This window comes from Natator depressus, chromosome 6 (assembly GCF_965152275.1).
Source record: "Natator depressus isolate rNatDep1 chromosome 6, rNatDep2.hap1, whole genome shotgun sequence".
NCBI classification, from domain to species: domain Eukaryota; kingdom Metazoa; phylum Chordata; order Testudines; family Cheloniidae; genus Natator; species Natator depressus.
In genome coordinates, this window is record NC_134239.1 from 103,994,901 (window position 1) to 104,010,045 (window position 15,145).

Here is a 15,145-nt window from a genome sequence, read left to right on the forward strand (position 1 = left end):
GATCATAAGAACGGCCATACTAGGTCAGACCAAAGTCCATCTAGCTCAGTATTCTGTCTCCCAACAGTAGCCAATGCCAGGCGCTTCACAGGAAATGAACACAACAGATAATCAAGTGATCCATCCCCTATCGCCCATTCCCAGCTTCTGGCAATGTTGGGCATACTAATTTTCAAAAGAGATTCAATTTTGAAATAGGATTAACAAAGATTAACTTTTCAACTGTTTTTAAATTGAAAGTATTTTAAATGATAGATCTGAGGGTTCTTTCTAAATATTTTCCCTTCAGCTAAAACACTAATACACTCCCTAATTTTGGTCCTCCCTGACTTTTGTTTTAGGATCTTATTAAAATAACCATTGGCTTTTTTAATGAATTGGTTGCTAAATCATTAATGGACTCTACTTAATATCTGTTACACCACGTCACCATTTAACAACAGCCTTAAAAAAGACAGAGCAATATTATAAGTCTTTCATTTGTGAATGCTCCCCCACTCCCTATCATGCATACAGGCCAAACAAACATTCCACACAACATTTATTGTTAAAAGGATCCTGGCCAATAATACATTATAACAAACCTTGTAATGCAAAATTAATCAGTCACCCAGCCCAATTAATCAAATACAGATTTCAGAGTGCTAGGACGTTCCATTTTCATAGATTTTATCATCAAGTTGGAAGCTATGTTTGTATTTTTAAAAGTGTTAAATTTTATTTCTTTGAATTTAATAAGCTACTGGTATCAAAGTACGTCAAGCTGTAACAGGGTAGGTGATTTAAGTGTTTTTAATAAGGCAATTACGGGGGTTCAGGTTATAAATATGGCTTTTATCAAGTTCAAATACAAAACACAGTTAAAGCTAATTTTTTTTTAAAACGTCCCAACATGAAATTCAAGACCATGGGTTTTTATTCGACACTAGACTCAATGTAAATCTGAGCTTTTAATGATCAGCAATTTACTGTTATTACAAAAGAGCTTAATATTCTACACTGCAGTCAGGAAATTCCAAAACACTTTATTTTCTGTGAAACAGTAATGTAGCACTGTTAACTCATTAGAGGAGAATTAAGTGGTTGATGTGACAAGACAAGAAACTAGTTATACAGACCATTTTAAATTCTATTTGATTATATAACTTGACCACCCAATTTTTCTAAACACATTTTTTGTAAAAACATCTGCACCACAAACAAATGTGCAGATCTGTCAAGTCAGAATACTTCCTGAGATTCCAGGAGTTACTGCACACAGATTTTGCCTGCAAATGAAATGATTCTGAACATAGTAGTATCGTAGAATTCTTTTCAATTAAGTTACCTCTTCTTGTTTTCTGAATTCCACTTCCATCTGTTTGTTACGAGGCTGATTCTTTCCAATGCCATGTCCAGTTATAAAATTGCTACTGATGTAAGCCAGTTCTGGATCCTGTTTTCCAGCTTCCTTTATCAACCTAAGAATATTACATACATTTTGGAGTTGGGCATAGCTGAGAAAATGAAAAGTTAATCTTTCGTTTGTAAGACCTATATTAAAAATTGAAGTTTGGTAATCGGGTATTTTGCCAACGTATATACAGATGGCCTTAGTATGTTTTTTTTCTGAAACTGAAAGTTTATGGTGAAAACTTCTGTAGGGATAATCAAAGATGGACTGCATATGTATGCACATGCTTTGGGTCTAGTATGGAGAAGTCTGTACTTGAAGGCCAAGATTTTCAGAAGGAACCAGTGATTTTGGGATTCTGCAGTTTCTGGGTGCCCAAACTGAGACACCTTTAAAGGGACTTACTCTTCAGGAAGTGCCAAGTATCCCCAACAGAACAAAAAGGCCCCTCTTAGAGTATGTCTACATAGGGGTAAAAGACCTGCAACACAGCTGCAGCTCGCCCGCATCATCTGACTTGAGCTTGGGCTGTGGGTCTAAAAATCACAGTGTAGACATTCAAGTTTGGGCTCCAGCAGGTTTTTTATCCCTGTGTAGACATACATGTTGGACACCCTAGAATTCAGGGTCCCATGTCACTAGTCATTTGGTCAAAATCTACGAAGGACAGAACCTAAGAAACCAGCACCAAGTGTTCACATCTCTTCTAAATGTTACAAACCTCTGTACTCAAACATTTGACATCTTTATCTGTTGTGGCGTTGTCAACTACACTGAATGTGTATTCTGTATAGGTGTACATATGCAAACATTTATAAACAGAAAAGCAAACTGAAAAGCGCATGTGTGTATATCTCACACACATACACACAAATAAAAACATCTTGAACATGAAATGTAAGGTCCCGTATCCTGCAACTATCTCTGTGTGGGTGGATCCCATGCAGCAAGGGCTAGCTGTATGATCAAGGCTTAGCTCTGTAAATTAACAAAGCTTCCAAAAGGACACTGACTCCACAATCACAGCACAAAACAGTTCAAGACCCTCTTGATTCTTTGCAGGTTAAGTAAGGTAGTATTAAAAAGGTGAGATATACAGAAATTGTTTTACTGTTATGGATAATTCTGTTGGAATGTAAGATCATTAGGTTAATGTTAAGGATAAATATCTGCATAATTTAAATTATATTTTCTGTTCATATATGCTAATGACAAAAAGTTTTAAGACTTTGCTGTAATGTTTTGAGAAACTAGATATGTTTAGCACTCTGATTAAAAATAGACATGTATCTTTCTTATTTAACCTAAATATGTTTGCAATTAATTGGTGAAATTAATAATAAATTCCTCAATAATACTGAGCATGGATTATATGATTATACATATTTATTCATCCTTTTGCATTCATTTTTAGATAGGTCTCTTCTTTTGTATTTCCCCTTCTTCTTATAGGCCTAATAAGCTAAAAGTTTGTCTGTACAACACTGATTTCATGAGTAAGTTAAGCAACTAGCCATCTGTCTGTATAAATACATGTGTGTGTATAATCACAGTAATTGCTTTTGAAATGCAATGCCCCATGGGGAGTCCTCTGCAGTGGGGGATGAACCTGGAATCTCCGGGTCTAAAAATGTGTCTTTACTGCCTGTGTTAAAAGACCCAGAGTCTGTTAGTCAAAGGCTGTATGAACACATCAATCCCACCCTGGTCCAACCATTAGAAAGGGATATTGCAGAAAATTGGGAGGGCAGTTATGTATCCGATTTTTTTTTTTTTTTTTGGAAAGTCAGACCCTGAAAATCTTTACCTTTGTTTCTTCTTCTAGATGACATTCCTATTCTAAAGCTCTTTTATCCCATCAAAGATGATCAAAAGAAAAATCTCAAATTTGGATTTCTACTTAAAGATTCCATTAGGTCTTAATGCACTTCACTTGTAGAGAAATATACAATTAATGACATCGAGATATAACATTTCATAGTGCACAACTTCACAGGCAATTACTTACAGGAAAATGTATTAAGCTCTTTTCTTCTATTTTTGACCATAAACTAGTAATATACTGTGACAGAATGTATCCATGTATTCACAACCTACACAGTATTGTAATTATCTTTGTACAAATATGCCTTGTAAGGTATCATTTGAAAATCTCAATTTGCTGGTCAGTATCCTCCTGATAAAATGCATGTGGTAACACTGTATGTGAAGTTATAAGATTCTACTATATGGTGTTAACTCCATGTGTTCCAAACTGAGGTTGGCAAACAGGTCTATCTCAAACAAAGGAATGTGTGATCTGCTTAATTTGCATTTAAACAGTAAACAGAGTCATCAAGCAGGAAGGGAAACAAAGGAAGCTCAAACTGGTGAGGAACAAGCAGTAGGAATCATCCTTCCCCATAGACTTTTGGTTCCCTGGTACCCAGTTGGAAATGTTTTTCAAAGGGGGGGGGACTGAAACTATAAAAAGGAAGGATAAATACCCCAAGGCACCTCCCTCTCTCTCCCTATCCATCGCATTGACAGTACCTGAAGCAACAAAGAAAGCATTCATTGGATTCTGAGAGAAGGGGTCCTGACCTGATCCTAAGAAGGATGTGGAGAGAAAGCTCTGCTTTGAATGTAACCGTGTTAAGTTAAGTTAAGCACTCCAGTAGCATTTTATCTTTGTTTTTCTTGTAACCATTTCAGACTTTTATGCCTCATTACTTGTACTCACTTAAAATCTCTCCCTTTTTAGTTAACAAACTTGTTTTATTGTTTTAGCTAAGCAAGTGTGTTTAAATTGAAGTGTCTGGAAAAATCCAGTTGGGATGGCAAGTTGCATGTATATTATTTCTATTAAAGTAATAATGGACTTTATATAAAACTTGTATTATTCAGGAGAGGGCTGGGCAGATTTCTGGGGGGAAATCTAAGACTGAGGGTGTGTTGGGGGCACCCTGCAGTATAACCAAGGCTGGGGAGAGCCAGAGTGTAACCCAAGTGTGGCTGGCAGGCTGTAGTTACACACACACAGGGTGTGGCTTGCATGCTGGAAGGCTGTTTGTGAGTGGCAGAGGTGGGAGCCCCTTCAGCAAGGCATTGTAAGGCACCCAATGGTGCAAGGCAGGGTGACAGAACTTTTCATTAGTCTGGATTGTACCCAGGAATGTCACACATATACTGTGTTTTTTTAATATGGACAAACAAAAAACAGTAAAAAGTATAACAAAAACCTTCTTAAATAGAATTTTCCCCCCACATTTCCCGAGGTACACAACTGAAATACAAGTTAAAATATACCTACGGCAATGAATGAACAAATGCTTTTAACACACATCTAATAATTTATGACAACTGATTTTGTTGTGCATTTGTAACTAGTGGGTGAAAATGATACGTGATCATTACTATACACAGATTAGGCAAATTTTTGGTTTGACCAGTAATATTTACAATTTAGGCAATAATACTGTTTCTGAAGAAAGGGATTAGTAGTTAAGTATCATTTCATATTAAATGCTTACCTGTTTCTGCCACAGGGTATGTGTACACTGCAGTTAGACTCCCAAGGCTGCTCTGTGCTGGCTGACTCAGGCTCGGAGGCCTGGGGCTAACGGGTTGTTTAACTGAGGTATAGACATTCAGGCTCAGGCTGCAGCCTGAGCTCTGGGACTCTCCCACCAGCCCGAGCGTCTACACCACAATTAAACATGGTCCAAGTCAGCTGGCACAAGGCAACCGAGGATTTTCAATTGCAGTGTAGACATATCCATGCACCCCTTTTTACCACCAGTATCAGACTCCATTACATAATTCCAGGAGCTGTAGACCAAGTGTAATTATTACTATAACAGCAGCAAAACAAGTCAACAGTGCCTATATATTGATCTGGCCCCACTTCATGATGTGCAGAGCTTGGTTATTGGCTTCTGGGTGAAATTTAAGGTGTTGGTTATGACTTATAAAGCCCTAAATGTTTTGGGATCTTCTGATTTGGGAAGAATGCCTTTCTCTGTGTGCCCTATTGCTGCAACTGCAATCAGCGGATGCCTTTGAGCTGAATCCCTCTCAACTGAAAGGACAAGGAACTGGCAGTAGTGAGGGGTCTTCAGCCTTTGGTCTGAAACACCTTGGATCTGCTGACCTTCCAAGTAATCTGTAAACCCAATCTATTCACAAATGTTTTTGGAACAGCAGGACAATGGAACAAACTGCCTAGGGAGGTTGTGGAAGCTCTTTCACTGGAGGTTTTCAAAAGGAGGCTGGATAGCCAGCTGTCTTGGATGGTTTAGAAACAACAAATCCTGCACCTTGGCAGGGGGTTAGACTCGATAACCCTTATGGTATATAACCATATTTTAACCATATGATTCTACACAGAGGGAAGAGTTTGATGCAGCTTAAGTTTGGAACTTGTGTGAGTGTGGGGAGACTTTTTTTGAGAATCTTTGTTCAGTGGTTGACTTTTGGAATGGGAGTTAGATGCTCAATGCTCATTTTATACTTTGGTCACCATAACTCATGTGAAGGTTGTCTGGAGTCTTAAGATAAGTGCCTTTTTGTTAATTCTTTATAAATTTAAATAAATAAAATGTACTGTAAGTTTGAAGTGTTGTGGCAGCCAGGGTGTAGTTTGATTTATATATCATGTAAAGTATGCAGGTATGTACAGTGCAATGGAAAAAGTACAATAGCATTTGAATCAAATTTATAATTTAGTAGTCTATATGAACTGTGACTTCATAATCTTTTACTCCCTGAAGTATAATGTAATATTTATTTCAGGTTGCCAGGCCTATTTATCAGATTTCATTAAATGTAAAGACCTTTTAAAAAGTTATTAAAAACATGTATTCATTTCACTGGAAGACTTGACTTGTATCACATAATACACTTCCATGAACATTTATGGGTGCAAAAAGGCAAAGAAAAAGGATAAAATACACTGAAAGTGTGCATGTGGGGAAATGCACAGTTCAAAGGATATGTCAAGTGATCAAATAATTAAAGTGTACATTCAATTAAAACACACTTCATAAATGTTCTGATTCAAAACTTGGAAATCAATGGAAGTCTTTCCATTGACTTTAGTGGATTTTGGATCAGGCCCAAATTCCAAATAAATATTAAGTACTGGCAGGTGCAGAACATTACGTTTCTTTCCAAAATAAAATTATTTAGCTATGCAGTTTTTTTAAAAAAAAGTATAGCAAGCATTTACTGAAAACTCCACTGAACAAAAATCAATAAGCTCTTGTAACTGCTGCAGGCTTTTCAATAAAATGTGGGCCAAATCTTCAAACAGACATGGCTTAATTCATGCCTCTTCAGAATTCATATGTGCATCCATGGCAGACATTTTCATGTGTGTGTCTATGGATGCAAACAGGTAATTAGATATGAAAACATTTTATGAGTGCAACAAAGTTTTACCAAATCTCGACTTTAGCCAATGTGTCTTACAGTTGGGAAAACTGACCCCACAAAAAATTATGGAGGTGCCTAGTAGTGCCTCCACAGTTGTGTTCCAAAATGGGCTTAACAGTCAGCATAAAATCCTGTTTCTCTCTAAATGGAGGAGACCAGTTGGTGTGAAGTTTCAAACATGGTTAGTTTTTATGTCCTCTGAATTTTCTATGGAATTTATGTAAAAAAAATTATGAAGAGAAACTAAACAGGAAGTCTTTAAATTTGGGCTCTGAAACTTTTCCTTGTTGACTGATACCTATTAAAAATATTGTCTATCTACACAAAAATTGGTAGAGAGGTGGATCCTGAGTAGCCCCAATGCAACAGAGGGTGCTTTTGTTTGTTTTTGTTTTTAAGGACAGTTTTGGATTTAGGGTCATTTTTAGCAATTATCCACTATTTTTATAACGGCAAATGTATTTGGAGTGGACACAAACCTGATTGATGGGGCATATGACCTTGCTTGCTGAATGGGTATACAGAAGACTGATTGGAATGGGAGAGAGTGGTTGAAAGATGAGTGCAAGGCGCAGGCTCATATAAATTCCACTGATTGATCTGGTGGGGTGAGGAGAGGGAAAAGAGAATGAGGAGAGGGAGGGTACATGTAAGCCTGATTGATAGGGACTGCTGAATGCAAGCTTGATTGATTGGGGTTGGTTGCACATAAGGGTTGCTCCCCCATGGAGGTTTTTCTGCAGATTTTATCCTATAACGAAGAGTTCATGCACAACTATCAAAGGATAACATTCTCTTGGTGTCCTTGCATCCCCACAGGTCTGTTACCCACCCTAATTAAGCTGTAGAAACAACCCAGGAAATTACCACAGGAAAAAAAAATTAATTTGGAAGTCGTTGGGGTTGCTATACACACTTCCTGACATATCCACAAAAGCAAGGAAATGTAAAATTGAGTTAACAATACAGACCTTCTACTTCACCCACAACCAGTGTACACCACAAACCATGAACTGCACTCTTAACTCACCTCCCAGATCACACCGTTGAACCCTCCTTCTGCATAAAACCCTTTAGTATCTTCCTATACAACCAACTGTTATTGTTGGGGAAAAAATATTCTGGTAAAATGATGTGAACAGAAGGGTGAAAACAGAACAGTGCTAAGGCTGTGGAGCAAGATCTGTGGTGTATGACAGCTGTGGAAATGGCAAGGTGTGTGTTTGTGCATGGAGAAGTAGAGGACATGTACCATTAGGTGGAATAACTTTTCATTTCCTTCCATGAGAGATCTTGTTTAAACTTCAGAGAGGTAGCCATGTTTGTCTGGATCTGTAAAAGTGGCAAAGAGCATCTGACGAAGTGGGTATGCACCCATGAAAGCTTATGCTCCAATGCGTTTGTTAGTCTATAAGGTGCCACAGGACTCTCTGCCGCTCGTTTAAACTCGTAACGTAAGTAAAAATATTTAATGTTAATACATGATGAACGCACAAAATAAACTGTATGGGGGTATTTTTTCAGCATATTAGCGGTTTAAAAACAGAAAAAAGAATTTATTTGCTGAAGTACCTCTTTCATTGTTTACTTGGGGCAATCAGTACTTACTAGTAAAGTGGTGTAATGTATGGCTAATGCAGATCACCTTTTACAGGAAAAAAGAAACATACCTTATGCAACTAGAGTATGCACACATCTTCAATATTTTTTGGCAGATGCCCCAGTGGCCACCTTTTTTTGTTGCTGATAAGCAAAACAAGGGCTTGACATTTTCTGAATAAAGAGTTTTGTAAACTCCAAATGTTCCAATATTGCATGTATAAACTTTTTCTTTTTTTAAACTTACAATTATCAGCTTGGGCTCCACTAAACTGGAATCAAATTGATATATGGTCACGGGATAAAATTCACAGGGTAAAATTTTTAGAAGTGCCTCAGTGATTTTGCAGCCTAAGTCCTATTTTCAAAAGTGACTGAGGTACTTTTGAAAATTTTACTCAAAAGCTCATATTGGTTCTTGGACAAATGTTCTAGGTCTCTTGTTTGACTCTTAAACACAAAATGGAGTGGCTTTTCTGAAATACAACACTTAATTTCCTAGATAACGCTAAAACACCTTTCCTTTTGTCAATGTTACATTCTTTAAGATTTTCATTTTTAAAAGCTTTACCTGTTTAGGACGACTGCTGTGTATCTCCTTTCCACAAAAATAATTCCACATAAAATATTAGTAAAGGGAGAAGGGAAATTTGTCTCTGGCTTCTCTTTCTCCTCAATTTCTTCATCCTCATCATCATCTTCAGAATCACTCCAAGACACATAATTATCCTGATTCCTATTATTATACCACTCAACACTTTCAAACTGCTGCCGCTCATATGGTTTATATTTGCGCAAGATTTCAAGCAGTTTTATTACTTTCGGGGTTACAAATTTCAGATCAAGTGAGGCAGGTGAGAAGTGCTCTTCACACAGTGCATGTATTTTCCTTAGGAAAGTGTCTGTAAACAATAAAAATTTCCTGTGCAGCTCCTCTTGCTCATGTTTGATGTACTTCTGTAGCTCTCTCACCATCATTCCAGCTACCTTATCTGCACACCAGGGTCCCAGAACAACCAACACAGCTCGACAGTCTGACAGTATCTACAACAAATGAATTCAAACCCCAGTTCAACAGGATATATTAATAATTTACTCATTTTATATTGGGCTTTCATTTCTAATATGAGGATAATCCTCACTGTAGGCACAATAGTGGTTGGTTTCTTTGTAAAATATATTTACAAGTTATTTCATTTAGAAGTCCCCCACAAACTTGATAGGAGAAAACGTAAAAATACTTCACCAGAAACACCAGCCGCTAGAGCTACACTCTACATTTTATCATTTCTGTCCTTGGACAAGAAGGATATAATTACTATTTTGTAGTCTGATGCCATTGCAATCTGGAAATCTGCCTCAAAATAATTATGCTAAAAAATAATTCATAATGCAGTTATGAGCAACTGGACAGTATTATCCCCACAGTCTAATGGGGAAACAGGTTTATAAACAAGGCAATATTTTCCATAGGCACTTTTGCATCATTATCTGAGACTGATAATTTGCCAAGAAATTCCACAAACAAGGCTCTCCATTCATTATATATTATTCAATGTATTTAACTAGAGCTCATTAAGTCTGTTCTATCAAAGGAAACCATTTTAATTAAACTAAGGAAATGAAAACTACACTTTAAACAGAGAAAAGAACAGTTTAAAGAAAAAATAAATTTCATTTCAATTAATTTAAATAGGGTTAGTGCAGCAGTACTCAACCTGCTGGAAAGGCATCTTTGTCATTGAGTTAAATGACCAAATGCCACATAAACACTATAGCGTGACATCCTAACATTGTGTTGTGATGTTGCTATATCACTAAAACAAATTCATGACCCATCACATCCTGATATAATATTACAATGGAACCATCACAATACAGTTAAAATGTTGGACCATGAGGTTTTTTATGGCTCTACAAAACTCCACTTGAAAAAAAACTATCCTTCTCTCTTCTCCTTCTTCTCTGCCTCTCCATTCCTGACTGCTCAGAGATATCAGGAAGACTCTTTGCAATCCCTGTGCAATTCTGCACTCCTTTCTCTACAGCTTGTTTGGCAGGTAATGTAGGCAATGCTCCTGTAACTCAAGAGACTCAAAGAACATGGGAACTGAAAGAAGCAGAAGAGTTTGAAACAGGGTATCTGGCTGAGAGTTTATTTCATCTTATGACACCAACTGGGGATACTTTTTCAGAATACTTCCTGAAGCACCATTTCCTTGTTGTTGTTGCACTATTAAAATCTTATTTGGAAAAGTCACTGGGTCTTAACAATAATGTCCAATGTACAAGCAATAAAATAATTATGCAAAATGAAAAAGAAAATATATCTGATCCACAAATCTGACAAAGTTCTAAAGTAACAGAGTTAGTGGGTGAAATCCTGGACTCCTTCACATCAGTGGGAGTTTTGCTATTGACTTCAATAGATTTCACCCACAGTTCAAAGGAAAACAGGAAAAGGAAATCAGTCACAGGAAATTAAGATTAATTTTGTTAATATATTTTAGGTTGGCTGAACTAAAATAAAAGTTTCTGTAATTAACTTGGAAAGCAATGAACAAGCAGCGATAAAAATCTAAGTATGTGTTTTATATCTGACAATGTCCTTACCTGTTTAGAAATTAACGTAGAGTCTCTTTCTTTTGAATGTACAGATATGTTGCAGTCATTTAGAAAGTTAAGTGCTTCATCCAATTCTTTTAACAATCTTTCATACAGCCCGCTTTTGTCGGTATATGGTCCACAATCTACCACAATCTCACATGGCTGAGAAGTATATCTTCATTGAGAGAAGCAAAAGATTTGGTCAACCACAGCTGTTGAAAGTCAGAGTTGTTTTTAGCTACTAAGGCTATATATTAAACAGGAAGGACAGCCATAACCAATTTGAGAGTTTTTAAAATTTTTTTGGTAGTAAACAGAAAAACAGAAAACAAATGAATACACAGTTTAAGATATTATATAGTACATCAAAAATAGTGTACTTATTTTTTAATGCCTTAGAGTTAGTATCTCTCAAAAAAGACTACATAAATATAATTCACACACTATGCAGGAGCCAAACGCATATATTTGAATTTTTCAGGAGTGAGTGTCAAAGTCATGTATGAAATGGATGTTACTTACCTGTAACTGAAGTTCTTTGAAATGTGTGAGATTTCTATGTGGCAGGCATGTGTACCCTATCTATATTCCATACATGGGTACACATGCCTGCCACGTACCTGCATCCGGAGATTCTCAACAAGCAGTGCCCAATTGCTCTCCTCGTGCTCCAGATTGAGGGTGTAAGAGGCAGTGAGGGCCAATGCCTCTCCGGTTCGTCTTCTTAACTGCAAATCCAATGGGATCCAAAGCAGAGAGGATGGAGGGTGGGTAGTGGACTAAAGCTAGACACCACACATCTTGAAGAACTTCCAGTTACAGGTAAGTAAACCTTCATTTCTTCTTCGAGTGCTAGTACCTATGTGTATTCCACATGTGGGTGACTGACAAGCAGTATTGAGACTGGAGACGGGGTTCGAGAAGGCTGGCAGTAAAGATGCTTGAAGGACTAAAGTCCCCACCGCTGCCACTGAAGCTGAGGCCTGAAGTAGCATGTAATGTTTTGTGAATGTGTGACTGGAACTCCAGATAGCCATTCTGCATACATCCAGTATCAGTACTTCCCACAGAAATGCTGTAGAATCAGCTTGCTCTCTCGTTGAGCATTCCCTTACTCCATCCAGGGGATGGATACACTAGTAGTACGTGGTGATGTGACCAGAAATACATTTAGAGATTCTCTGAGAAGATATTGCTTGTCCTTGCAACCTTTCTGCTATAGAGAGAAACAGTCTTAGTGATTTTCTCATTGGTTTGGTCCTTTGGAAATAGAATGTCAGAGCACATCTGACATCCAGGGAATGAAGGTTTTCTCTTCAATGGAAAAGAAAAAGGTTTTGAGAAGAAAACAGGTAAGTGGATTGGTTGGCTGACAAAAAATTCAGAAATTACCTTAGGGAGGAATTTAGAATGAAGGTGAAGGGAAACCATCTCCTCGTGAAAAACTGTATATGGTGGGTCTGCCATGAGTGCCCCCATCTTGCTCACTCTTCTGGCTGAAGTAAAAACTAAAAATGCATCTTTCACAGAAAGGTGAGAACATAGAACATATAGCTAAAAGTTCAAATGGTGGTTTGGTGAGTACTAAAAGGACAAGCTTGAGGTCCCATTGAGGTAAGGCTTGACCACTGGCAGAAAGGTCCTTCATGAATCTCACTATTGTTGGGCGAGTAAAAATGGAACATCCATTTACTGGAGGAAGGAAAGTACTGATTGCTATGAGATGGACTCTCAGTGAGCTAAGAGAGAGACCCGAGTTCTTCAATGACAGGAGGTAATTTAACATGACTGGAATATCTGCAGAGTCTGAGGAAGGCTGACTGACCTGGTAGAAAAGGAGTACTTGTGGCACCTTAGAGAGTAACCAATTTATTTGAGCATGAGCTTTCGTGAGCTACAGCTCACTTCATCCGATGAAGTGAGCTGTAGCTCACGAAAGCTCATGCTCAAATAAATTGGTTACTCACTAAGGTGCCACAAGTACTCTTTTTCTTTTTGCGAATACAGACTAACACGGCTGTTACTCTGACCTGGTAGAGAAGCATCTCCATTTAGCTAGGTAGCAGGTCCTATTTGACTCTTCCATATTTTAAAGAACATAGGAATATAAAAATGGCCATACTGGATCAGACCAATGGTCCATCTAGCCCAGCATCCTGTCTTTCAACAGTGGCCGGTGCTAGATGCTTCAGAGAAAATGAACAGAACAGGGAAATTGAGTGATCCCGTCACACAGTCCCAGCTTCCGGCAGTCAAGAGGTTTAAGGACACCTGGAGCATAAGGTGGTACCTGACCATCTTGGCTAATGGCCATTGATGGCCCTATCCTCCATGAACTTATCTAATTCTTTTTTGAACCTACTTACCCCTTTGACCTTCACAACATCTCCTAGCAATGAGTTCTACAGGCTGACTATGTGCTTCATATGTTTGTTTCAAACATGCTACTTATTAATTTTATTGGGTGACCCCTGTTTCTTGTGTTATGTGAAGGGGTATGTAAAACTTTCTTATTCATTTTCTCCACATCATTTATCATAAAGCCCCTTATAGTTGCCTCTTTTCCCAGCTAAAGAGTCCCAGTCTTTTTATCTATACTCATACTGAAGCTGTTCCATACCCCTAAAAGTTTTTGTTGCACTGCTCTATGCTTCTTCCAATTTTAATATATCTCTTTTGAGACGGGGTCACCATACTTGCACACAGTATTCAAGATGCAAGAGTATCATGGATTTATATAGTGCCATTATATTTTCTGTATTATTTTCTAACCCTTTCCTAATGGTTCCTAACGTTAGATTTTTTGACTGCTACTGCACGCTTAACAGATAACTTCAGAGAACTGTCCACGATGATTCCAAAATCCCTTTCTTGAGTAATAATAGCTAATTTACAACCCATCACTTTGTATGTTTAGCTGAGATGATGGTTTTCCAATGTGCATTACTTTGCACTTAACAACACTGAATTTCATCTGCCATTTTCTTGCTCAGACACCCAGTTTAGTGAGATCCATTTGTAACTCTTCGAAGTCAACTTTGGAGGTGATTGTCTGCAAACTTTGCCACCCCTTTTCCAGATCATTTAGGAATATGATAGAAAGCATTGGCCCCAATACAGTTCCTTGGGGGACCCCACTATTTACCTCTCTCCACTGTGAAAATGGAAGTTATTCCTACCCTTTGCTTCCTATCTTTTAACTAGTTACCAATCCACGAAAGGACAGTCCCTCTTATCCCATGACTCCCTATTTTGCTTAAGAGTCTTTGGTGTGGGACCCTATCAAACTCTTTCTGAAAATCCAAGTGCACTATATCAACTGAATCACCCTTGTCCACACACTTAACGACATTCTCAAAAAATTATAATACATTGGTGAGGCATGATTTCCCTTTACAAAAGCTGCGTTAACTCTCCCCCAACATATTGTATTAATCTGTGTGTTCTTTACTATAGTTTCAAACAATATGCCTGGTACTGAAGTTATTCTCAGGATTGTCTCTCGATCCTTTTTTTTTTTAAATTGGTGTTGACTGGAGTATAGCTAATGTATCTGGTACAGAGGCTGATTTAAGCAATAGGTTACTTATCACAGTTAGCAGTTCTGCAGTCTTGAATTTGAGTTCCTTCAGTTTTGTCACCTATAAAGAATGACTCAAGTGTGGGAATCTCCCTCACATAGTTTCCAGTGAAGACCAATGCAAAAAAATCATTTAGCTTCTCAGCAATGGCCTTGTCTTCCTTGAGTGCTCCTTTGCCACCTTGATCATCCGGTGGCCACACTGATTGTTTGGTCTGCTTCCTGCTTCTGATGTACTTTAAAAAAAAAAAAAAATGTTGCTGTTAGTTGTGTCTTTTGCTAGTTGCTCTTCAAAGTCTTTTTTGTCCTGAAGCAAGAGAGGGACTGCAGACCAAGAGAGCAAGCTGATGAGCAAGATTCATTAAACTGAATCTGAGGTAGACGGTTCTCATTTCTAGCAGGTTGATGTGCAGTCTGGCCTCCTGAGGGTCCAAGTGTATGGTCTGGTTATTCAGGTGAGCAAACCAACCCAGAAGGGATGAGTCTGTTATGATGGTGGCACTAAGAGTGGGAGTGTTGATGTGGACTCTCACTTGCAATGGTTCCAGATT

General features: G+C 37.9%; 1 protein-coding gene across 6 annotated transcripts in view; it reads right to left on the reverse strand.

Moving 5' to 3' along the window:
• DICER1 (dicer 1, ribonuclease III) overlaps positions 1-15,145 on the reverse strand; it is a 98,598-nt gene that overhangs the window by 33,499 nt on the left and 49,954 nt on the right. For all 6 annotated transcript variants that reach the window (XM_074956173.1, XM_074956174.1, XM_074956176.1 and 3 more), the window contains 3 exons: positions 11,021-11,189; positions 8,979-9,451; positions 1,328-1,460 (listed from right to left, as the gene is read on the reverse strand). In XM_074956173.1, the coding sequence (XP_074812274.1) occupies positions 1,328-1,460; positions 8,979-9,451; positions 11,021-11,189 (775 nt within the window). The remainder of the gene's footprint in view (positions 1-1,327; positions 1,461-8,978; positions 9,452-11,020; positions 11,190-15,145) is intronic.